Source organism: Nannobrachium achirus (assembly GCF_963921795.1).
Source record: "Nannobrachium achirus genome assembly, chromosome: 17".
Lineage (NCBI taxonomy): Eukaryota > Metazoa > Chordata > Actinopteri > Myctophiformes > Myctophidae > Nannobrachium > Nannobrachium achirus.
In genome coordinates, this window is record NC_137824.1 from 44,550,939 (window position 1) to 44,578,307 (window position 27,369).

Below are 27,369 nucleotides of genomic sequence, written 5' to 3' on the forward strand. Positions count from 1 at the left end.
TATTCGCTGGTGGTCATGTTTCAGCCTTCTATACCTTGGCCATGTCTCTGAGCACTTGACACCTTGTACTTCTGGAGACTCCAGGTAGGTTGCAGTTCCGGAATGTGTTTGCACTGGAGGCTAATGGGTTCCTGGTAGCTTCACGTTTAATTATGCGCAAGGCTTTTTGCTGTTAATTTGCGCCTTTTCTTCTCTGTGCGGTTTTTGCGACCCTGTTGACTATTCGTGACAAAATGTTCGATTGTCCGGTGGTCACGTCTCAATAGTTTAGCTATTTGAAGAGTGTTGCATCTGTCTGAAACCCTAACCCTGTCAATCAAGTCTCTTTTTTGGCCCATTTTACCTGAGGTTTTGAAGCTGCCTAATATCTATGCGCACCGATATAGGTTTTAATCACTTTATGCCACACCCTCCCTCATTACACAAACACATATGATCTGAGAGTTAGTCGATTCAATCAGCATTCAAGTTTATATAATTTGGAGTTGGAAAATGAGCATAGAAATAATGACAAGGTCAAAATACTCATTTGCCTAATAATTGTGCATGCACTGTATACAAATGTCCGTAACTTTTTGTTTCCGGCATTCTGTGGACCTTAATGACCAAACTAACTGATAAAACAGAAATAAAAAGTTCTGCAGAACATCACAGGTTCAACCTTATTCCTTGAGCTTTTGGGCTTGTGGGTCCCCGACTATATAGACCCGAGGCCCGTTCTACAAAATGTCTTCTAAATCAGTGGCTCTCAAACTTTGAAATTTGAAGGTCTCCCCTTGACTCCGACAGTGTACAAATAGAACCAAACAATCAGTTGTTGGTGCTCCAACCTTTTCATGTCAAGGACCACCAAGATTATATGTATTTGGCCGGGGATCCGCTCCCCCATCTCAAGATATGTTTGATCCAGGCAGGGACCCCCAGAAGTAGCAAAAGTAGTCAGCCTTCTGATTGGTCCCTGACTGGCCAACCAGAAAAATCACTCTCTTGCTACCGGGGGCGGAGTTATAGATAGCTAGATAGATACCTAGATAGATAGATAGATAGATACCTTTATTATCCCAAGGGGAAGTTATGCAATGGGACAAAGTCCACATTCTTCCATTAATATTAACTAGAAGCTAGGGCGGCCGAGCTTCTAGTTGGTGACCTGGCCAACTCGGGAACAATGTAAATAGGGAATGAATGCCCCGCCCTTTAATGGAAACCCCATTATACCTGTTGCCATGGGATCTGTTTTGACCATCTGTTTGTGTGTCCATTTATGCCCATATATGGAGATCTCTGCTGGACCCGTTTTGACCCTCTGTTTGCCTGGGTCCATTTATGCCCAATTGCCCATATATGGAGTTATCTGTCTGTCTGTGTCCATTTTATTCCCATATATGGAGATCTCTGTAGGACCCGTATTGACCATCTGTTTGCCTGTGTCCATTTATGCTCATATATGGAGATATCTGTATCTGTCTGTCTGCATCCATTTTATGCCCATTTATGGAGATCTCTGTATCTGTTTGTCTGTGTCCCTTTATGCCCATTATGGAGATCTCTGTATCTGTCTGTGCCTCCGACTGTGTTGCAGACACAGTGCCGGCTCCTCCTTTAATGCAAACCCCATTATACCTGTTGTCATAGGACCCGTTTTGACCATCTGTTTGCCTGTGTCCATTTATGCCCATATATGGAGATATCTGTGTCTGTCTGCGTCCATGTCATCCCCATATATGGAGATCTTTGACCATCTGTTTGCCTGTGTCCATTTATGCCCATATATGGAGATATCTGTATCTGTCTGTCTGCATCCATTGTATGCCCATATATGGACATCTATGCAGACACAGTGCCTGTTCCGGAAAACCCTGATGTCAGACATCAGAATCCTAACCTTTCGTGCCGGTTCCAGAAAATCGCGTATCAGGTCGAGGCTGGGCACTGCACTACCTGCTGCGGCTGGTAACGCGCGTGCCGAATTTGAAATAGGGAATGAATGCCCCACCCTTTAATGCAAACCCCATTATACCTGTTGTCATAGGACCCGTTTTGACCATCTGTTTGCCTTTGTCCACTTATGCCCATATATGGAGATCTCTGCAGACATAGTACCGGTTCCGGAAAACTCTGATGTCAGACATCAGCTCCGCATACGGGCATCCATTTTATGCCCATATATGAAAATCTCTGTGAATGCCCTACCCTTTAATGCAAACCCCATTATACCTGTTGTCATAAGAGCCGTTTTGACCATATGTTTGCCTGTGTCGATTTATGCCCATATATGAACATCAGAACACGTCATACTGATGACATTCAATACGTAACCATGGCATTTTTTGTTGACTCATGTGGCGTACGTGATGTCAGAGCCTTTTATGATGTGATGTCACACAGAGATGTCATACAGAGATTCCGAACGTTTCGCGCCGGTTCAGGAAAACCGTGCATCGTGTCGGGTCGAGGCCCGGCACTGCACTCCGCGCTGCGGCGGGGAACGTGCATGCCGAATCTGAAGCCGGTGGGACGAACGGTTCTCGAGATGCATGGATTACATCCACGCACGCACGCTCACAGAGATTTCTCGCATTTATAGTAAGATGGCGAGAGTGTAGTTTTAAATTGATATTTATTCATATTTTTATTTTATTTTTTGCTTTGTCATGATAAATAGGAACATTTTGAAACAAAATGGAGTGAATACACAGTGAATATTTGTTGAAATGATAAAAGAAAAATCGCTATGTGGATTACTAGTCTTGCATAGACATCTCCTGCTAGACACTGCATTGTGCGGTGATGCGCGTTACAGCCACAACAAACTAGTTCACATGAACAATATCGATGTAACTAAGATATTCGATTGGGTACATACTGTACTGTACAGTATATTTTAAATGGGCAGAATTACAATTAAAATACATTTTATGTTGAGGACGAGCCTATAGTTCCACAACTTCCTGGTCATTGAGAGTCTCCCAAGATGCACTTCGCTCGCTCTCTCTCTCTCTCTCTCTCTCTCTCTCTCTCTCTCTCTCTCCCTGTTTCAGAGGATTAAACTACTTAAAACGTGTATTTTCGGGGGAAAACCCCTGTTTTGCCGCAAGCTTGTAGATCTACTATTTTTGAAAAATCGAGATTTAAATTAGCTGGTACTCTCTCGCTACTCGACCTTAGGGAGTGTTACTTGTTTTGCAAGTCTTTGAATATATCTTTTTAAAAGCGAACAAATATTTGCTTCTGCGAACAACATATTTTGAGACTGGGTGTCCGTGGCCAAATGCAGTTAATTTTGGGGGTCCTTGACGATTTTTCAAAAATAGCTGATCTACAAGCTCGCAGCGCGGTGAGCTTGTATATCTGCTATTTTTCAATAGTTAAAGCATAAAACGCAATAATAATGCGTACCCGGTCTAAATGGCTTTTAATGGAGTTTCAGTCCTTGCATGACAGCATGCATGTCTTCTTCTTCCCAGGGAGAACTACCTGTTCGTGTGCTCGTGTCCAAAGTGCGTGTCCCAGTCGGACGAGCTGGACGTCACATCGGAGGAGGAAGAGGAGGAAGAGGAGGGTGAAGGGGCCGAAGGGGAAGACATGGAGGACGAGATGACAGACGTGTAGCACACCCCCCACTCTCCCCCCCCTCCGCCATGCCAAAGCGTTCAGACGTATCACGGAAAAACCACTTAAACCCAGCATTCCATATTCAGCAGGGGGGGGGAACCCTTGCAGAAAATAGCCGATCTACGAGCTATTTTCAGTTTAATGTAGAGTGAAAAAAGAGAAGACACTGGTATAAAGCCCTGAGGAACTCCACTCAACAACATATGGGGTTTAAGTGGTTACGTTTGCAAAAACCTTTTTTTTTTTTCTTTTTTTTTTTGGAAACCCTCCTTTTCTTTTTTCTTTTGGTTGTTGCTGATATGTATGTCAACAGGTCCGAGATCACAAAATAAAGTTCACAGGAAGCATCAGTTTTTGTTTATTGTCACAGCGTCCCTAATGCAAAAAACTAAAATCAGGGTTCCCACGGTCATGAAATTCCTGGAAATAATTTTGAAAAAAAAATACAGTACTGGAAAAGTCTTCATCAAGGGTCCTGGAAGAAATAGCTATCCATTGTCTTTGGTTATTATTTATTTTGTTAATACCTCTGAAATGACAAATTAAACATTGGCCAAATTGTCAAATATTAGAGGCAGAAATTGTGAAAATAGCAGATCTACATGCTCACAACGCCTCGCGTGTGAGCATGTAGATCAGCTATTTTCACAATAGAACCGTGTTATACAAAATTCCTCAACTTATTGCTCATCAGGGTGCCGGGGTCCCGAGTTAAAATATGATTATTTCTGAGGTCACGGCCTGAGAAGGTTGAGAACCACTGTCTTTAGGCAGTGTGTATAGGAGTAAGCGACTTGTTATTGAGCGGAATTATTGATGTAATATAGTCTTGGAAATTGGGTTAAATATTCTGGAAAAGTTTTGGAAATTCATTGGTAAAAATGTGTGGGAACCCTGTAAAATCTATCCCTGTGACCCAGGGGGCCTCTAGAGGCAGTGATCGTCAAGACTTCAGTGTGCACCAACGGTGAAATTAGATGACCATTTGGGGGAAACGGTAAATGTACAAGCTCGACATTTCACAACGTGATGTGTTGTGTCCTTGGCAAAGTTGTCATGATCTGAACATCTGCCTGCCAGACCGTGCCCTCCAACATCTCTGCTTTATGCCCACAATGACCGGCAGACACAGGTTTTGTAGCAATTGTAGACAGTACAGTATTATTAGGCCTTAAATGTCAAATGTTTAAGCATGTTTAAATCACGTATAGTTTACATCAGTGGTTCTCAACCTTTTCAGGCCGCGACCCCCAAAATAATATTTTATCTGGGAACCCTTAAATAAATGCAAATACAACTAGAAGCAGTGCTCTTCCGAGCACAGGTCTCCACCAGGCCACACAAATCGGCCTGTTATAGCGCCACCATGAGGCTGATTTAAAAAATGTGGGGCAGAGGTTCTGAATTAGCATCCAGGGAGTGTGTGTGCTCAGTTTGGCAGCGATCGGGCCAACAGCGCCAGAGATTAGCTGGTAACAACCAGGCCACACAAATCGGCCTGTTATAGCGCCACCATGAGGCTGATTTGAAAAATGTGGGGCAGAGGTTCTAGATTGGCATCCAGGGAAAGTGTGTGCTCAGTTTGGCAGCGATCGGGCCAACGGTGACTGAGATTAGCTGCTCACAAACTGCGAGGACGGACGCACGCACGGACGGACGGACGGACGGACGCACGCACGGACGGACGGACGGACGGAGGGGAAAACATACTCTCCCTCAGCCTTCGGCTGGTGGAGACTAGTGCATGTCAAACTAAGCCCATTGCGCTCCATATACAGTCCTACAGCATCACAGTCCAGTCCTGTGTTTTCTCTGTCCATTCTATTGTGTAAAAATAATTCTGTTCTAATTGCCTGCTGGTGCTGAATGTGACCTTTTGTGTGATGATGAGCACTTGAGCAGGCAGGCCGTCAAACCGCTCCGCCGGATGTGAGCGAGAGCGAGAGAAAGCACTTGATATTGAAAAATTTGCTTATCTCTCAAAGCCATCTTGTTAGCCCCGCAAAATGTTCCCGACAACCCAAGAATATATGCGCCAAAGCATAATTGGATACTGTCGCGTCCACTGACTTCAGAATGCCACACACAAAACCAAAGCAAGCATTAGGCCTCAGTCATCCAGCGAGGATGTGTTGAATGTCTGTAAGCTTGTGGAGGGAAATGTGACATTGAGATGGCGCGATAACGCTTGAATGGCCCAAAGGGGTTCAAAAGCCTCATTTGCGCTACATGAGTCAGAGCCAAGTTGGGTGTCAAAAAGGGAAGGCCTGGCTTTGACCTTCGCCAGAGAATTTCCTCTGTGCATTCAACAGTTCTTTCACATGAAGCAACAATGGCTGCTTTTTCTTACCCATTAAGACCTGAGGCCGATTCAAATGCCTTCAAAATCCTAGTTAGTTTTCTGAAAAACGTATGTTGCTAAAGCAGTGGTTGGTGAACCTTTTTGCTGTCAAGGATCCCCACATATGTTATCCTCATTATTTATCTATCAGTCATATCAGTGATTTAAGTTCTCCTCAAAACTTTGGCACCTATCTACTCCTACATACTTGCACTGAAAAACACCATTCAAACTTTAATGTGTTAAGCGTACTGTGTAGACATGCTCTATTACATTTTACAACAACTGGCCAAAGGGTGGAACTGTAGGAAGCCTTTGAAAGTGCAAACCTTGAACAGGTATAGCTCATGCTCTGTTTGACCTACAGCCATGAAACCTGGACACATAGATGCCGTCTCCTTATGCTGAACAACTTTGCCACTCTGACTTTTGACCTCTGACCTGTCAAAGAGAGCACTTCCTGCTATCTTGACATTTTGTACTTTTATAGCCATTGTTTTTTGGCTTGGCATTGTCGGAGTGGCAACACTTCCATAGAGGTTAAGGTTAGGGTTAGGGTAAGAGATAGGGTTGGGCCGGCTTTACACTGCAGTCAAATCTAGCCCAAATCCGATTTGTTGTCAGATCTGATCTTTTGGCCCGAGTTTTCACACTGCATTTGCAAGTGACACAGATCTGATCTGTGCGTTCAGACAGCGTCAGCTCAAAGCTGCCCTGCGGGGACATGTGTGCTTTGGTTACCGTGGTAACGACGTAGGCGTCATGACGTTACGTCACTATGTCGACGCTGGTTGATTACGTTCTGATTACGTTCAGGAAACGCGACATAATAGTCCATAGTAAACACACGTTAATATTGTTTTTCTCTCTTTTCTTTACTCTTGTGTTTCGCTCTTCTCTCTCGTTTTCACTGTTTAGCTCACGTGTTTTCTCTCTTCTCTTTTGTTTTTCTAATGTGCTCAGTACGCTGGAATCAAATAGTAAATACTCGCGCTCTGTAATGATGTAATTTACAGCCGCGCTTGGGTCGCGCTGCTCTCACTGCAAGTGACGCTTGGGCCAGTTTGATATGACTTGAATGTGACCTGCATATAAGTCTATGGGGTTGATGTGGTTGTTGCTTTCAGACTGAGTCAGATGTCCTCAGATCCGATATGGATCGGATTTGAAACTACCTCTGGATGTGGTTTTTCAAAATCGGATTTCATGTGACCTGAATGTGACATGTTTGGATTTAGACTATTTTAAAAAAATCGGATTCCACTTTTGAAGTGACCCAGATCTGATTCAGGCTAGATTTCAGTGGCAGTGTAAAGCCGGCCTTAGTGTCTGTCGGAAAGGAGACATGTCGGAATGGAGAGATGCACCCCTTGTGGTCTACAGACTGGGCCAGTTGTACAGAGTGTTTGTTACCAAGTTGCTTATTATTCCAACCTATAATGTTTACAGATACGTATTTTAATGTGCTCAGAAAGTTTACAATGAGTAATAGTTTGGATGTCATCCTGAATGACATTCAAAATGGAGTATCTGTAATTAAAAACAGTTGTGTTTGTAGGATTGCCAGCAATGGGAATCAAACAGGTGAATGTAATCAAGGTTCATTTATATTCAAGAAGACATGTCTGTCATCACGCAGCACGTTTCTGTTCACAGGAAATAATTTAAAAAATGGCTATTTAGGGACTTTTGATATAAAAATACCCAAAAATGATTTATGTTCTATTTTTTGGCATCTAGCATTAGGAATGCCCATATGATTACCACGGATAAGCTCTAAAAGTGTGAACAACGTACGTTTCATTTCACTAGGTCTTTAACAGTCCAACAGTTGACCTTGTACCAGTGAATTCATGACATGAAACTGTACCTTTTCCTATGCAACCTTATAATAAATAAATTCTTCAATCAATGAATCCAACTTTCAGGACCAACGTTTTTTAGTGTTTCTACGGTTTACTTGACCTCAAGAAAACTTTGACTATAGCAGCAGTTGGCAGCACAGCTTCTGCCAACACAATACAATACAGTAGGCAAAAGCGGCCATCAGAACACAATAGGTACAGTAATGCTATTAATTACCTTAGTTGAGTGGAAATTCTGTTCCTCCTCCTCTGAGTCACGGACTGATCAAGACTACTTGCTTCTGTAGACTACAACTCTTTTTTTGGCGGGCCCACCAAAGAAATCAGATATTATTTTCAGAGCCATGCTGTAAAAAACTAGCGATAACAGCCCTAAACAGACGGCAGGTCTCACTCACAGCTGAAGAGAGAAGATTCTTCATGCCTACCGCTAAATGTAAACAGGAAACAGCTGCCCTCAAGCACCTGATCTGATTGGGCAATCACGTAGCACGTCAGGAGGGGCAATAGAGTGTGGACTGATCCAGTGGGCATGTTCGCAATGCGCCACAAAAGACGCCACACGAGACACGTTGTGAGCTTGTCCTGATCTCCATATATGATATGTCCATATCTGGAGATGTCAGTCACCCACTTCTGACATCAGAGACTCTCTCGTAGAACCCCAGATATGGAGATAACTGACGTACCCATGTACATCATGGAACCCATCCTGGATCTCCATATATGGACTGTTGTTGTCAGCAGAGAGCCCCAGAGCATGGAGATGCTCGGGGGGCATCCCTACTAGATGTATGATACTGATTTACTATGAGACTGTGGCATTTTATGAGTTCAGTAGTTTATAATCTAGGCATTTAGCAGACATTCTTAATTCAGAGCGACAGTAGATTCTCAAAACGTTTATTTTGACCATCATAACTAAACATCATAACATAACTACGACCATATTCTACGCTGATTGGCCAAGGACTGGCTGGCCAACTCTGAAAACCAAATTTAGCTATGCTCTTAATACGGGCCATGGTGGAAGTCCTTACATGGGCAACTGGCGGCCCGGGGGCCACATGCGGTGCCCCCCACCTTCACTTAATGCGGCCCGCAGGTTAATACCTGAATACTGAATATATTATTGATTTCAGCTGTTAGAATTCCAAACATGCAAACATGACCCGCTTTAATTACTTCAGTCTCTATTAGTAGCTTAAGTATTAATATTTTTATGTCCAATGTATTTGTATTTAGGTTCATAAAGTTAACATGAGTATATAACTAAATGCATTTGAATTAAATCAAAATGTTACATTTAAGGATTCCAATTCAAAAGAAGCTAAACTGCGATGCGTTTTGAGCTTGTAGATCTGCTATTTTTGCTTCTTTTGTATGAGATACTGGATTGACAAAGTAGGAAATAGCAATATGCATTGTGGCCCTCTGGAGTGAAGGTGGAAATATAGTGGCCCTCGCCATCATCAAAGTTGCCCACCCCTGCCTTATATGGTCAGCACACATTCTAGTGAGGAGAATGAATGGAAAATGTACCAATTATATTTTTATTTGAATGAAATACAATCACTGAATATACCTTTAAGTGTCGAAGCTTTTGGTCGACTAAATCTACACAAGACAAGTTGTGAGCTTGTCCTGATCTCCATATATGATATGTCCATATCTGGAGATATTAGTCACCCACCCTGACATCAGAGACTCTCTCGTAGAACCCCAGATATTGACATAACTGACGTACCCAGGTACATCATGGAACCCATCCTGGATCTCCATATATGGGCTGTTGTTGTCAGCTGTTGTTGTTCATAGATAAACTTCAAATTCAGAGGAGGTCTTAAAAATTCCAAAAATAGCTGATCTACAAGCTCAATGTTCTGCCAATCCCCTGATAATCTACTGTCTTGCGAGAGTAAAGAGCTGGTCAGTTGTTCCAAGACCAGGACAGTATCCACATTGCTCCCCTTGAATATGAGCTTTGTGTATCGTCCAGACCCTAAATCTACAGGGTCGACTAAATCTACAGTTGATTTGTGTCGACCCCCAATCTATCTAGGTCGTCCTCAGACGAGCCCTCCATCGTTGTTTCCAGTCATCTCGGTTCTCCATACATCTGGCCAGCTCATTGGTGTTCTGTGTCCCTACGTCTTCCTTGAGTATGTCCACGTATGTTCTTGTGGGACGTCCTCGCGACCGGTGCCCATGTGTTGGTTCCCACAGTACCAATTTGCTGGCTGGAAGCTCCTGGTGTCTTTGGCAGTGTCCTGCTAGTCTCATTCTTCTGGTGGCAATTTTCTCGCTTACCCTTGGTATTCCCTCATACAGGCTCCTGTTGGTAACATGTGCGCTCCTGTTGATGTTGAGTACTGCACGCAACATTCTAGTGTAGCACCCATTTAGAGACTTCTGCAGGGTTGGCTTCAGGGTCCAGCATTCACTGCCATAGAGGAGAACAGACTCCACTGTTGCAAAGAAGAAGCTAAGTTTGATTTGGCGAAAACATTGTATTACACTTGGGTGCATGCTGAAAATAGCCGATCTACAAGTTCGCAATGCGCCACAAAAGACACCACACAAGACACGTTGTGAGCTTGTCCTGATCTCCATATATGATATGTCCATATCTGGAGATATCAGTAACCCACCCTGACATCAGAGACTCTCTCGTAGAACCCCAGATATGGACATAACTGACGTACCCATGTACATCATGGAACCCATCCTGGATCTCCATATATGGGCTGTTGTTGTCAGCTGTTGTTGTTCATAGATATAAACTTCAAAGTCAGAGGAGGTCTTAAAAATTCAGAAAATAGCTGATTTACAAGCTCAATGTTTTGCCAATCCCCTGATAATCTACTGTCTTGTTAATGGCAGGACGTGTGAAGATTTGAAATGGAACATGGGTAATGTGACCAAGTGCATAACAAATAAAAGTCATGAATGTGCTTGTATAGAAAGAGCCCTTCTGCATTTCAGAAGCAGGCAGTGGTAGCGCTGCCAGAATGCTCTCAACGGTGCTGCTTTAGAACACTCTTTGTGCGGGAGCTCACCTTGAACTTTTCAGGTGCTGGAGGCAGTAGAGAGTTTTTGTTGACTTTGACTCCAGATCCTGTCCATGTACCTGTATATCACCAACAGGAAAACACCCCCACCGGAAAAGAATCCAACTTACTACAGAGCACACGGACACAACGCTCGCTTTGGGCGTACGGAGATTGGAAGGCCATTCCCCCTCACCAAGACCGGGTCATACGCCATCTCCAAATCTACAAAACATATTTTGATGGGATAGTCAAACACACAGGCCCTCTCCAGGATCCTTGCAAGAGTAAAGAGCTGGTCAGTTATTCCAAGACCAGGACAGTATCCACATTGCTCCCCTTGAATATGAGCTTTGTGTATCGTCCAGACCCTAAATCTATAGGGTCGACTGAATCTACACTTGGTTGCATGCTGAAAATAGCCAATCTACAAGTTCGCAATGCGCCACAAAAGACACCACACAAGACACGTTGTGAGCTTGTCCTGATCTCCATATATGATATGTCCATATCTGGAGATATCAGTCACCCACCCTGACATCAGAGACTCTCTCGTAGAACCCCAGATATGGACATAACTGACGTACCCATGTACATCATGGAACCCATCCTGGATCTCCATATATGGGCTGTTGTTGTCAGCTGTTGTTGTTCATAGATATAAACTTCAAAGTCAGAGGAGGTCTTAAAAATTCCAAAAATAGCTGATTTACAAGCTCAATGTTCTGCTAATCCCCTGATAATCTACTGTCTTGTTAATGGCAGGACGTGTGAAGATTTGAAATGGAACATGGGTAATGTGACCAAGTGCATAACAAATAAAAGTCATGAATGTGCTTGTATAGAAAGAGCCCTTCTGCATTTCAGAAGCAGGCAGTGGTAGCGCTGCCAGAATGCTCTCAACGGTGCTGCTTTAGAACACTCTTTGTGCGGGAGCTCACCTTGAACTTTTCAGGTGCCGGAGGCAGTATAGAGTTTTTGTTGACTTTGACTCCAGATCCTGTCCATATATACTGTTTCACCAACAGGAAAACACCCCCACCAGAAAAGAATCCAACTTACTACAGAGCACACGGACACAACGCTCGCTTTGGGCGTACGGAGATTGGAAGGCCATTCCCCCTCACCAGGACCGGGTCATACGCCAACTCCAAATCTACAAAACATATTTTGACGGGATAGTCAAACACCCAGGCCCTCTCCAGGATCCTTGCAAGAGTAAAGAGCTGGTCAGTTGTTCCAAGACCAGGACAGTATCCACATTGCTCCCCTTGAATAGGAGCTTTGTGTATCGTCCAGACCCTAAATCTACAGGGTCGACTAAATCTACAGTTGATTTTTGTCGACCCGCAAAAAATGATATTACACTTGGTTGCATGCTGAAAATAGCCGATGTACAAGTTCGCAATGTGCCACAAAAGACACCACACAAGACACGTTGTGAGCTTGTCCTGATCTCCATATATGATATGTCCATATCTGGAGATATCAGTCACCCACCCTGACATCAGAGACTCTCTCGTAGAACCCCAGATATGGACATAACTGACGTACCCATGTACATCATGGAACCCATCCTGGATCTCCATATATGGGCTGTTGTTGTCAGCTGTTGTTGTTCATAGATATAAACTTCAAAGTCAGAGGAGGTCTTAAAACTTCCAAAAATAGCTGATCTACAAGCTCAATGTTCTGCCAATCCCCTGATAATCTACTGTCTTGTTAATGGCAGGACGTGTAAAGATTTGAAATGGAACATGGGTAATGTGACCAAGTGCATAACAAATAAAAGTCATGAATGTGCTTGTATAGAAAGAGCCCTTCTGCATTTCATAAGCAGGCAGTGGTAGCGCTGCCAGAATGCTCTCAACGGTGCTGCTTTAGAACACTCTTTGTGCGGGAGCTCACCTTGAACTTTTCAGGTGCCGGAGGCAGTATAGAGTTTTTGTTGACTTTGACTCCAGATCCTGTCCATATATACTGTTTCACCAACAGGAAAACACCCCCACCAGAAAAGAATCCAACTTACTACAGAGCACACGGACACAACGCTCGCTTTGGGCGTACGGAGATTGGAAGGCCATTCCCCCTCACCAGGACCGGGTCATACGCCATCTCCAAATCTACAAAACATATTTTGACGGGATAGTCAAACACCCAGGCCCTCTCCAGGATCCTTGCAAGAGTAAAGAGCTGGTCAGTTGTTCCAAGACCAGGACAGTATCCACATTGCTCCCCTTGAATAGGAGCTTTGTGTATCGTCCAGACCCTAAATCTACAGGGTCGACTAAATCTACAGTTGATTTTTGTCGACCCCCAAAAAATGATATTACACTTGGTTGCATGCTGAAAATAGCCGATGTACAAGTTCGCAATGTGCCACAAAAGACACCACACAAGACACGTTGTGAGCTTGTCCTGATCTCCATATATGATATGTCCATATCTGGAGATATCAGTCACCCACCCTGACATCAGAGACTCTCTCGTAGAACCCCAGATATGGACATAACTGACGTACCCATGTACATCATGGAACCCATCCTGGATCTCCATATATGGGCTGTTGTTGTCAGCTGTTGTTCATAGATATAAACTTCAAAGTCAGAGGAGGTCTTAAAAATTCCAAAAATAGCTGATCTACAAGCTCAATGTTCTGCCAATCCCCTGATAATCTACTGTCTTGTTAATGGCAGGACGTGTAAAGATTTGAAATGGAACATGGGTAATGTGACCAAGTGCATAACAAATAAAAGTCATGAATGTGCTTGTATAGAAAGAGCCCTTCCGCATTTCAGAAGCAGGCAGTGGTAGCGCTGACCAGAATGCTCTCAACGGTGCTGCTTTAGAACACTCTTTGTGCGGGAGCTCACCTTGAACTTTTCAGGTGCCGGAGGCAGTAGAGAGTCTTTGTTGACTTTGACTCCAGATCCTGTCCATGTACCTGTATATCACCAACAGGAAAACACCCCCACCGGAAAATAATCCAACTTACTACAGAGCACACGGACACAACGCTCGCTTTAGGCGTACAGATTGGAAGGCCATTCCCCCTCACCAGGACCGGGTCATACGCCATCTCCAAATCTACAAAACATATTTTGATGGGATAGTCAAACACACAGGCCCTCTCCAGGATCCTTGCAAGAGTAAAGAGCTGGTCAGTTATTCCAAGACCAGGACAGTATCCACATTGCTCCCCTTGAATATGAGCTTTGTGTATCGTCCAGACCCTAAATCTATAGGGTCGACTGAATCTACACTTGGTTGCATGCTGAAAATAGCCGATATACAAGTTCGCAATGCACCACAAAAGACACCACACAAGACACGTTGTGAGCTTGTCCTGATCTCCATATATGATATGTCCATATATGGAGGTATCAGTCACCCACCCTGACATCAGAGACTCTCTCGTAGAACCCCAGATATGGACATAACTGACGTACCCATGTACATCATGGAACCCATCCTGGATCTCCATATATGGGCTGTTGTTGTCAGCTGTTGTTGTTCATAGATCAACTTCAAAGTCAGAGGAGGTCTTCAAAATTCCAAAAATCGCTGATTTACAAGCTCAATGTTTTGCCAATCCCCTGATAATCTACTGTCTTGCTAATGGCAGGACGTGTGAAGATTTGAAATGGAACATGGGTAATGTGACCAAGTGCATAGCAAATAAAAGTCATAAATGTGCTTGTATAGAAAGAGCCCTTCCGCATTTCAGAAGCAGGCAGTGGTAGCGCTGCCAGAATGCTCTCAACGGTGCTGCTTTAGAACACTCTTTGTGCGGGAGCTCACCTTGAACTTTTCAGGTGCCGGAGGCAGTAGAGAATCTTTGTTGACTTTGACTCCAGATCCTGTCCATATATATCACCAACAGGAAAACACCCCCACCGGAAAAGAATCCAACTTACTACAGAGCACACGGACACAACGCTCGCTTTGGGCGTACGGACAAGAGTAAAGAGCTGGTCAGTTGTTCACTGTATCCACATTGCTCCCCTTGAATATGAGCTTCGCGTATCGTCGTCCAGACCCTCCATTCCAGTGTCTTGGTGTAAACTGAGCAGTGATCTGTACCTCAGTCAAAGCCTTGGACGCTGCCCTTCTGGCTGGTCGGTCTCTTGTATCCGGAAACCCCATACATGGAGATAATGGTATTATTCCATCCCAGAACCCCAGATATGGAGATAATCCATGTAGCCTTGTAAGGACGTAAGAGGACCCAATCTGGAGCTCCATGTATGGGGCTGACTGAAACATCCAATCCTGACATCATAGACCCCATCTTTGGGCATAACCAACACAGAAGGCTCCATATATGGTTGTGATTGACACACATGACGTCATCACGATGAGGTCAGTACCCAATATTTTAGTATAAAAGGCTGTGTCAAAGTGAAATTGTTGCCTCTTCTCGTAGACCTTCGGCAAGTTAACTAGTACTTGGAAAGTATTGGCTTTGAGACTTCACAGATCATCACAGCTGCGTTGAGACAACTGCATTCTTCCATACATCACGGGAACACAGCTTGCTGGACACTGTGTCATGAAAATGACAGGCCTGAAGGTCCTCCTGTCTTTAACCATCCTCGCGATGGTGGCAGGTATGGACCTGCCACCATGGTATGGACCACTTGGTATGGACCAACAATCTCCGACTAACTCAACCACCCAGTGTGGCTTACTCGATGGACCCGACTCACCTTCTCTACTTGACAATGGCTTGAATGGACCCGATTCTCACCGTACATGGAGCTCACAGGATGTCCCTGGACCTGACCAAAAGCCTTCGTGCACCTCAGACGATTCTCCTGATAACTACGTCATTGGAGGGGACCCTGTCGACATGTACCAGTCTATTGTCAGCGTGCAGTATAATGGAGGCCATCGCTGCTTTGGAACGGTTCTGACCGACCTAACTGTTCTTGTCCCGGCCCGATGCCTCAAATCCATCGACCCGAGGAAGTTGAAAGTGGTTTATGCATTCACCAAGAAGGATGGTGAGGGCCGTCAGACCAGAGCCATTGCTGATTTCAAAGCCAACTCAGGCTGGGATGAAAGTGGACAGAAGTGGACTCATGACGAGGCTGTGCTGATGGTTGACCGTTATGTCACTTTCGGTAGTCACATCAAAGCGGTTACCCTGGCAGACGAAGGAAGTATCTTCCCAAAAGGCTCAAAAGGCAGCACCTATGGCTGGCGTGACAACGGACAATCAAAGCTTGTCCATGTCCCTGTTAAAGCTATACTGTGTAAGATGCTCAACTAGTGGTCAGTAGCCCTATAGCAAACCGCGGTCGCGTTCGCGTCTTTCGCCCGTTTTTCGTACCTTCACACCCCCGCGTCTGCCTCCACAACGCCGAGAGCTATCTTTAGAGGGGTCCCTGGTTCCTGTGCGTTCAGGCATTCCGGAGAAACGGACTACTTCACCCTGCCTGGTAGGCGAGATTACCTTTTGAGTAAAGAGACACACGGGCGACTACAAATATGGCGACCCCACTTCAAGATGCGCTGTGATTGGCCGGTAGTGTACCATGTGTGCATGATCGGCGATGTGATTGGGCAACGTATACACAACGTATACAGATGATGCAGATTACGTCATTTTGGCGCGAAATCCGGTCCACGGCCAGGATCATAGAAAACATATAAAGAGAAGGCTTCAGAAGCTGAAAATAACGGAGTGGGTGTTCTAAAACTTTAGCGATTTAACAGTTAGGACAATTTTAAGATTTGTTTTATAAAAAAAGTTACATGGTACAACTTTAAGGTGTCTGACCATCTGCGATGCAGCGCTATGCACAACGATATGGTGACTGACGACATGATCTGTGCCACTGGTCCTGACTGGGAGGACGCTTGCGAGAGTGATCTGGGATCCCCACTCTTTATGGAACAAGGACAAGGGGACGACTGGATAATGGCGGGCTTCATAATTAGAGGTCCCCAAATCTGTGCCTTACCATTTGTTCCCGTCGTATACTGGAAACCGAGCAGGTTCATCAAGTCCGCCATCGAAGAGCTGACGAGAGACCGCTGTGGGATTGCGAATCGTCCTCCTCGCCCAGGTGGTCAACCTCGGGTGGATGGGTCAGTGGAGGCTCCTCCACATGCCTGGCCCTGGGTAGGATGGATCCATAGCCCTCTTTTTGGGTTTAGGGGAAGCGCTGTACTTCTGAACAGGTATTACGCTGCCTCATACAGCCAGCAAGTCGATGTAGGAGATTGGTTGGAGCTGGGAGTCCACAATCGGTGGACTCCCACCGCTGAGAGGTACAGAATTTCAAGGGTGATCAGTCATCCTCATTTCGATTGGGAAAGAAGATCAAATATGATATATTTGCTCCAACTGGGCTGGCCGGTCCAGTTCAACAAGAATGTTCACCCAGTGTGTCTACCCTGGGACAGAGACGTTACTCCTGTTGACAAGAGATGTATGGTCGCTGGATGGGGAATGTTAAGCCACCCCTATCTTCATGACAAGCTCCAAGAGGCCTCTCGCACACCCCATCACCATCGGTGCATTGAAGACTACAGTGGTCGGTTTGATTACGCCACTATGTTTTGTGATGAACCAGGACCTGCAGGGGTGGCCTATTACCCTGATCAGGGTGGACCTCTGATGTGTTCCAACAAGGACAAGGACAACGACGTCTGGACGCTGTATGGTACCATTTTGACCAAGGCTCATAAGAATCAAAATCAGTACGGCAGAGTCACGGGCATGCTGTCCTGGATCAAGAGAAAAATCGCCTACCCTGGCTGGAAAGTCTCTTTGAAGAAGTTTGATGGTCACTGATCATCACAGGTGAACCTCTGGATTAATCTGCAGGGGTTTGGAGAGAGAGACTAGCCTTGGCTAGTAAAAAAAAAAAGGAGAAAAAGGGGAAAAAGTATTTTAAAAACATTTTTTAATTGATATTGATTTTTTGAAAAATAAAAAGACAAATACATATTTATGTCACCAAAAAAAGCTTTAGAAAGGACCTCGGGGGTCTTAGAACCCCCACGTTTTGTTTTTGTTTGTTTATTTGACATTTTAGAAAAATAAAGCATTTGAAAAAAAAGGTTTGATTTAGAAGGCATTTGTAGAATCAGCCTCAGGTCCGCTTTTTTTTCTCCCAGCGTTAAATGTATTATTATTATTAGATTAGCATTAGATCGATTGATAGATAGAAAGATCGATAGATATAGATAGATAGACAGACAGACAGACAGACAGACAGACAGACAGACAGACAGACAGACAGACAGACAGATAGTACTATAATAACATAAAAACAATCATAATCATAATAATTAAAACACATTTATTATCAACAATAATAATAATAATAATATCTGGAATTAATATAGCACATCTATCTACTGAGAGCTGCAGATAGATAGATAGATACATCTATCAATAGAAAGAAAGAGAGATAGATAGATAGATAGATAGATAGATAGATACACAGATAGATAGATAGATAGATAGATCTATCAATAGAGATAGATAGATAGATAGATAGATCTATCAATAGATAGATAGATAGATAGATACTGTACAAGAGGCGAACATTGTGAAAATAGCCGATCTACATAGATAGATAGATAGATAGATAGATGCTGTACAAGAGGCGAACATTGTGAAAATAGCCGATCTACATGCTCACAACGCCTCGTGTTGCGAGGCGTTGTGAGCATGTAGATCTGCTATTTTCACAATATTTATCTGCGGAACCGATTCACATTAAATGTAATAACTACAGAGTTCCAACTGCTTGTCAGAGTGGGGGTCCCCAGTTCAAATATGTTTATTTTGGGGGTCACTGCCTAAAAGGTTTTGAGAACCCCTGGTATAAAGCATTAAAAAATTCATCCACCAGGGGCATTGACAACTCATTCTTATGACTTTCTATCTAGCCAAACTTTATAAACTATATATTTTTAAAGAGAAAACAATAAAAAAAAATAATAATAATGCTGGTTCGCCCATGGTGCCATATAGCCTGGGACCGCCACTGCATTGACTTCAGAATGCCACACACAAAACCAAAGCAAGCATTAGGCCTCAGTCATCCAGCGAGGATGTGTTGAATGTCTGTAAGCTTGTGGAGGGAAATGTGACATTGAGATGGCGCGATAACGCTTGAATGGCCCAAAGGGGTTCAAAAGCCTCATTTGCGCTACATGAGTCAGAGCCAAGTTGGGTGTCAAAAAGGGAAGGCCTGGCTTTGACCTTCGCCAGAGAATTTCCTCTGTGCATTCAACAGTTCTTTCACATGAAGCAACAATGGCTGCTTTTTTTTACCCATTAAGACCTGAGGCCAATTCAAATGTCTTAAAAATCCTAGTTAGTTTTCTGAAAAACATATATTGCTAAAGCAGTGGTCGGCAAACCTTTTTGCTGTCAAGGATCCCCACATAATCCTCATTATTTATCTATCAGTCATTTAAGTTCTCCTCGTGGCACAAGAGAACAACTTAATCATTTCTTCTTGTTTGTCAATTCATGCTCATAATTTGAAATTAACGATGTCTTTTCATGCATTGAACTTTCTGGATCTGTTGATCACCAGGGGAGAAGATGATGCACTGTACACTGACCTTTACAAAAAACCTACTGATCGAAACAGCCTACTGAGGGCAGATAGCTGTCATCCAATGCCTCTAAAAAACAGCCTGCCTTACAGCCAATACTGCATTCTGAGTTAAACGCATATGCAGCAAACGATTTGAAACGGCACCTAACGAGCATGCAGTCCAAATTCAAAGAACGGGGCTACTCCAATACCCAGATTGACAACAACGCCTTACATAAAATTTATGACAAATCTACTGTAGGTCAGAATTATTCCATTTATTGTTTGATCCGCTAAGTAGCCTACTACTGCTGTGCATTTGATGTATTAATGTTGATGTATTACCTTGCTTATTGTAAATCGCCCCTGTAAATCAGCTACACTGGCGTAAATAGCGGGACGCAGACAACGCTATTGCGTGGGGGCTGAGAGTTGTTTGGGGCCCAGTGGCCGAGTAAGGCCGACCTGTGATGTCGGTAAAATCTAATAACATTGGGCCGCATTCAGTGCAGAGTCAGCTTTTGCGCCGATTTCCTCCGAAACGGTCTGATGTTTGCCTGTGTCCATGTATGCCCATATATGGAGATATCATGCCCATATATGGAGATGCGGGGAACGCGCATGCCGAATTTGAAGCCGGTGGGGAGAACGGTACGTGATGTCAGAGCCTTTTATGAAGTGATGTCACAATGAGTCAGCGCTCGCGCCGATTTCCTCAGAAACAGCCTGATGTCAACAATCAGCTCTGCATACGGAGATTCCGAACATTTTGCGCCGTTTTCGGAAAACCTCACATCGGGTCGGGTCGAGGCCCGGCACTGCACTCCGTGCCGCGGCGGGGAACGCGCGTGCCGTGATACGCGGATTACATACACACACGCAGAGATTTTGTCGCATTTATAGATAGATAAACATCTTGTTTGACGGTGCTGCCGGGCTGTTTGTAGTACCATTTAAGAATGAACATTCTTAAACATTTTGTTTTCTAATTTCTGAATTTCTTAGATTTCTCTTTTTTATTTTTTTATGAAATTAGAGCTTAGTGTGTAGTCGACCGACCGACCAATCTGTCCCGTTCAGGACGAACTGCTCTCATACCGCTGGGTGACCAGAAGTGGCACAGCGTGTGTGATGAGAGAGAGGTGACGTGTGTACCTAAAGCTATACTTCGGTCTGTGGCTGAGAGTTATGTTTCATTAGTACAACGGTGCATGGCCGGAATTATGTTATATTAGTGCAACACTGTATGGCCGGAGTTATGTTTCACTGTCACTGAACTGCATCCCCTAGCCCCCCCCTTTCGGGGGTGTGATCCGGTCAGGAGTGGAAACCACTCTACGTCATGTTGTAGTCCTCAAAGACTACAAGTCAAGTTGGCCGGAAAGTCAAACCGGATTCAGTTTTAACCCAAAATAATTCCCCTGCAAGGACATATTTTTAGGGCCTACCTAATAAACCCTTTGATGCGGTGTAGTTTTGCTTTTGGAAAATTTGTTTGGTTTATGCATCTTTTAGTTCAACTCCTATAGCGACTGGCAAGACTACACTAGGCTACTCGAGCATTTTAATAGGACGCCACTTCTGCTTGTGGTTTCTGCCTAGAACGGATCAAATGGCCTGGTAAACAAATACCAGGCTTTCCTCCGAGAAAGTCTGGTGACCCGAGGTTAGCATCATGGTTAAAGGTGGACTATGTTGTTTATAACAGCCAGTGCTAAACTTGTCTACTAGCTACTGCACATTGCCTGGGTAAAACGGCCACACAATGGAAGCAGAATTTTCTGTTTTACAAACAAAAGTTAAAGTGAGTGGTTATTCAAAATGGGCACCATATGGAAACAATCTCCAAACGACATTAGTGCTTGTCCAAACCGCTTACCGCAAACGGAGACCATGGCTGGCCTGGTTGGTCCGCTCAGTGTCTGGAGTGATGGATGGACAGACAACCGTTATATTTCACTTCACATCAGCCAAGCTAAAGTTTTTTTGGCGGTTGTACCGAATGAACATAAACAGTGAGGTATGATTTTAAGAACACATTTGTATAGCCATAGAACAGAAACAGACCACATGTGGGGTTTGATTGCGGTTATTTGGGATTCCTGCGGCGGGTTCGTTCCGCTCGAGTCATTTGCTTGGCCAGATGGAATGGTCAGAGCTGGTCTGAAGCAGCTCAGGGACACATTGTGGGCTTGCCGTCCCTCCCGGTTGCCTCTCATTCACCTTCACACTTTTCTTCCTATCGCCAAAATAAAAGTCTGGGTTTCCGAGGCTACCTTCACACAGAAACATTGTGTAGACTTTCAGTGGCAATATCACATAAATCCCTTAAGCCCCAGGATCCATTCTGGGGGAAAACTTTAGCAGAAAAGAGTAGGTCGACAAGGTCATACGACGCGTTACTTGACGATCGACTATTATCAGGGAGAATGTAATACTTAACCCACCTTTAAGAATTTAGATGGAGAGTGAAAAACATGCTTGAGGAGTTGCATGACATTTTCTTCAGAAACTGCTGGCTCTTCTATATCCGGTTGCTGGCAGGAGCTTTGTATCTCCATATTTCAACTTTTTATGTTTTTTTTTTCTTTCTTTTTTTCAGTTCACGCCCTACTTCATCAAAAAGACAGTTTTTGATTGATTGACTTTTAGTCAAAGATTTTAACAACACGGCGGGGGTACAGTGAAACACGTGGGCTAAACTGATAAAATCAACTAATTCATCAACAGAGCATAATATTAACACATTAATACAAGTCATATAGACATACAAATAGCTAAACAAACAAGATACATTTGCAACTCGGAGCACAGGTCTCTGCCACGCCAGTAGAAGTAAATCTTAGCCAATCAGGATGGAATATGAAAATCAAACAGTCAAATGACTATACAGAAAATGTGAACCGATTTGTCTGATGACAAAACTGTAGGAGTAATAGCACAAAATGTAGGCCTATTTAGCATGAATTGACTACGTCTAATTGCACAATAGCGTTGTTGTCGGGCAAAACCTCTTATCTCCATGTTTTCTTTTTTTTGTTTTTGTAAAGTAACGGACCTACTTGACCATACTACAGCATCACATTTTTCATTTTCATCATGAAAAGTAAAACATCTCTTATATCTAATCTCTTATAATCATGTTATCAAGGCGGATTTGTCCAATTGTTCATATCCCACCCTGATTGTCTACGTTTTTGGACATACAGAATGAGGTTTTCACCCGACAAGTGACAATTATTTCCCCACCTCTACAGCCATTTGATAATGACTTCAACGCGTCTCTTCTCGGCGAGCTCTGAAATCTCTATACCAGTAAGACTCCCTAATCGGGAGATAAGCGACCGTAGGTCACTTATCTCCACAAATAGAGCAAAAATTTGTTTTTCCAAAATCTTCCTGAGCATGTTGATGACATGAGTGTAGACATACTGTGTAGTGATTTTTGTGATTTTAGGGCAAAATCTGAATTGGCCTCATGGTGGCGCTAGAGGGCCATGTGAGAAATGAGGGGTGGGGTCTCCGCGCCGCCAAGGCGGACGAATAGGTACCGGCCCCGGCTCTCCCGGTCGCTCCTAGCCCGAGTTACGGCATTTTATGTGAGCTGCAGTGGCAGGGGGTCCTCCACTGGGGGCGCCACCACTTTTGCATCCGTTCTGGAGCACCAGGAGTGGGTGGTCCCCGGGAATGCCCCGTGAGCAGGCCCGTTGGGGTGGTCATTTGGTAATTTTTGCACATGTGCTCATTTTTTACACTTGGGGGTCCCTGGAGCTCCGGGGGTCCTTGGAGGTTGTAGTTTGGCAGGTAAGGAGTGTGTGTGCAAAATCTGGCATGGATCGGGGCAACGGTTGCGGAGATATGAGCAGGGCAAAAGTGTGACGTGTGACGTGTGTGACGGACGGACGGACGGACGGACAGACGGACACCTCGAGCAGCTTTCTGTAGTAAGTGCGACCTACGGTCGCAACCACAGGCACATGCACACATAGACATCAAAGGGGGCTTGAGCCCCTGCCCTTTTGTCTGTCTGTAAAAGGTGCCCTCTCCAGACCATGAATGCAGTTTTTACTGTGGTGAAAGAAATGCAAATGCCCTCTTTCCATGCCATACCCGAAGGCAGCATTCAAGAGAATTGCCTTGTCCAAACTCTCCTGAACTTGAATGCAGCATCTTATGTTGAAAGAATTGCCCTCTCTGTGTAGAAATCTATGCCGTTACGCCACATCTCCGGTATTCACTTGCTTATGCTTAGTCTTGTGTGGTATCAAGCACCGAAAATAGCCGACCTCCAAGCTCACAACGGGTCGCAGCGCGACCCGTTGTGAGCTTGGAGGTTGGCTATTTTCTATATTTTTGGAACAGTGTCAGCATAAAGGAGCCTTTCTCTGCGGTGGTGGTAATTGTGCTTGGTGTGGTGTTGAAGGCCTCCTGCCTCCTTCCTTGGCCTCAAACTCTGGACTCATGCCCTTCCTCCCACTCTCCCACAGAGCCAGGGGTGTCGCACCAAATTCTGGGCCCTGGGTACAAGGATTCACTGGATTATTTTGTGCTTTAACTATTGAAAAATAGCAGATATATAAGCTCACAGTGCGGCACTGAGTGCCACGCTATGAGCTTGTAGATCTGCTATTTTTTTTTAATCGTGAAAATTTGGGCAAGTGTGAAGTGTCAAATCCTTCTAAGGTATTTTGAGAAAAAAGAAAAAAAAAAAAAAAAAGAAATACTATGTTTCTATGTCAGTGGTGCTCAAACATTTTCATGTGATGGACCCCCAAAATGATATGTATTTGAGAGCTTGTAGATAGTCTATTTTCAAATGAATAGGGCTAAATTGGTTTATGTATTAGAATATTATAATTTATATCTGTAAAGTAACTAGTAACTAAGGTTTTCAAATAAATTTAGTGGAGTAAAAGTAGGCCTTTTGGAAATTGGAAATACTCTTTTTTTTCTTTTATCCATTTTGTAAAAAGTAACAGTTCTGGGACATAGACGGTTTCCACCACCCGACAGCGACGAAATACTGTATAAATCGTTTCTGTCGGGTGGATTGACGACTTTATTAGAAGTTTGCATTGGAAAAGGTACAGTTTCATGATGGTACAGTTCACTGGTACAAGGTCAACTAAGGAAACCTCATACTGTAGCCTATATCCAAAACTACTTTCCAAATTCAACAACAGCAGATCCTCAGATCCGCAGACGCTTCGGGCCAAGTTTTCGATGCTCTTGTGTGACGCTGTAGTATGATCAAGTAGGGCGTTAACCCCCCCCCCCCCCACCCCTGCAAAAAAAAGAAAAATACTAAATATATAAATCACACCTAGTGTGAAGTGAGCAGTGCTATGTATCAGTTAATTGCATCTAAGTCTGCCACTAGCCAATCACAGCGCGTCCTGCCACGCGTGGCCAATGGGACCCTGGGTGTACCACAATCTTGGAGCCGTTTGTGCCAAGATGTCGGCCCTATCTAGTAGGCCACGCTTCAGTTTACTTTAGGGCCTGGACATTTCTGAACACCAGTTATTCCCAGCAGTTTGGGACCCGGACAAAGCCAGATGTTGGAGCTATAGCTCCTTCCGGGAGCGGCGCTCAAAAACCCCAACACGTGAAAATATGGAGATGTAGAGGTTTGGCCCCCGACAGCAACGGTGGGCCGAAACCTCGTATCTCCAAGTCTCAAGTTCGTATGTTTTTTCACCAAGTAAAGCCCTGCTCTCATCATACAAGGCCGTCGCACAAAAGTAGTGAAAATAGCAGATCTACAAGCACACAGCGCCACGCACCGCGAGGCGCTGTGTGCTTGTAGATAGGCTGTGCTTGTAGATAGTCTAGTTCATTTCTAAAACAATAAATACAAAACGAAAGGTTTTGGACATACAGGGTTTCCACCCGACACCGACGATATGCATGCCTTCCTCCTATAGCAACAGCAGTCCATATTCCAGGGCTCTCCAGCTCTCCAGCCACAGGCTCCTGCTGTGCCTCTGGCACAGCTTCAGAGGATGACAGATGACAAGCTGATGGATGGGGGTGTCGCACCAAATTCTGGGCCCCGGGTACAAGGATTCACTGCGGGGCCCCTGTGCTTTAACTATTGAAAAATAGCAGATATACAAGCTCACAGCGTGGCACCGAGTGCCGCGCTGCGAGCTTGTAGATCTGCTATCTTTTGAAAAATCATGAAAATCTTTGAATATTTCAAATCCTTCTGAGGTTTTTTGAAAAACCTATGTTTCTATGTCAGTGGAGCTCAGACCTTTTCATGTGAAGGACCCCCAAAATGGTATGTATTTGGCCACGGAACCCCATCTCAAAATATTGAGTTCCAGGGACCACCCAGAAGCAAAATTTGAGTTACAAATGTTCGCTTAAAAAATTCATTATATTCAATGATTTGCACAAATTTTCACGACTTTTCAAAAATAGCAGATCTACAAGCTCGCAGCGCGGCACTCGGTGCCGCGCTGTGAGCTTGTATATCTGCTATTTTTCAATTGCTGAAGCATTAAGGCCCCTCCACCACTTTGGGCCCTGGTAACTCAGTCCCACTTTCCTACCCCTTGTGACGCCCCTGCTGATGGATGGGGGGCGGTGTGGCGGTGTGGTGTGGTGGGGGTCTTCACTGCAGGACGATGTGTTCCTGCCGCGCTGCTGCATCGTGGGTCCCAGGTGGACATCCTTCACATGGAAGTAACGTGTTTCCACATCTCCCATCTCTGGGGGGGTTTAGGGCTATCGTGAGTACAGTAGATGAGGCATTTGACGAAAGTGTGCGGATAGATCCCCTGTGAAAGCAGCGGCACGCCGAAGGGGCTAAACACAGAAGTGTTCATTCGCGGTCAGAGCGCCTGTGGGGGGCTTTTTGGGATTATGCCGATTTTATTCACTAGTAGATTGCGCAGCGAATAATCATGACACCATCATCACCACCACAGCTGTATTAGAATAGGGCTTAGAGTTGTTCATTCATAGTGTAAGTACTGTTTTCCATTATAGTGGAGTCAAATGTACGCCATTGTCTTTGAACTGGATAGTGGAATGAAAATCATGGGTTAAGGTATCAAAAAAACACAATTACTCAAGTAAAGTACAGATTGTCAAAGTACTACTCACTTAAATGTATTTAGTTACTGTCCACTGTCTAAGACACTGCATGTGGCTGGCTGAAGATAGAAGACAAATCCTATTTCATTAATTAAATCACATTTCACTGGACGTTCGATAAAAATTTACTTCAAAGTTCATAAAAACCAAGGCGTGTCATTTCCCCCTCTTTCTTGTGTGTCTGTCTGTCTTTGGACTTGAGATCAATACTGTTCCCCTTCAAATGGAAATAACATATAGATGGTGAATCTATAAGCAGGGGTGTAAATTTCGATCCATTCCATTCTAATGATTATACTGGGCCAGCGTCTGCCTTGTGAGTCCCCTGAGGATGTCCTGTTCCTTTCCATCCCTGATGGAAATGCCCCCACGAGAGGCAGTATGGCCCTTGGGAGTTCACCCTTCCAGGAATCTGTGTTGTCTCTGTGTATGTGTTTAGCATAGTATAGGATGGATAGATAGATAGATAGATAGATAGATAGATAGATACGGTAGATAGATACGGTAGATAGATTTGTAGAGAGTACAAATGTCCTGTTCCTCACAAGAAAAAAATGTTTGTTTTATGTTTTTTTTAGGGCATGTCAGTATCATGTCAGTATCATGTTAGCATCATGGTCAGTATCATGTCAGTATCGTGGTCAGTATCATGTGTGCATCATGGTCAGTATCATGTCAGTAACATGGTCAGTACCATGTCAGTATGACAGTATCATGTCAGCATCATAGTAAGTATCATGGCAGTATCATCAGTATCATGGTCAGCATCATGTCAGCATCATGTCTCTTAGGATAGGTAAGGGAGCCTAAAAAACGAAACA

At 44.2% G+C, this 27,369-nt stretch overlaps 1 protein-coding gene across 1 annotated transcript in view; it reads left to right on the forward strand.

Moving 5' to 3' along the window:
- smyd5 (SMYD family member 5) overlaps nt 1-3,962 on the forward strand; it is a gene marked incomplete at its 5' end in the record, with an annotated part of 30,103 nt that extends 26,141 nt beyond the window's left edge. The window contains one exon of the mRNA XM_080745783.1: nt 3,468-3,962. Coding sequence (XP_080601909.1) covers nt 3,468-3,612 — 145 coding nt within the window. The 3' untranslated portion in view covers nt 3,613-3,962. The remainder of the gene's footprint in view (nt 1-3,467) is intronic.
- Nucleotides 3,963-27,369: the final 23,407 nt, after the last annotated feature.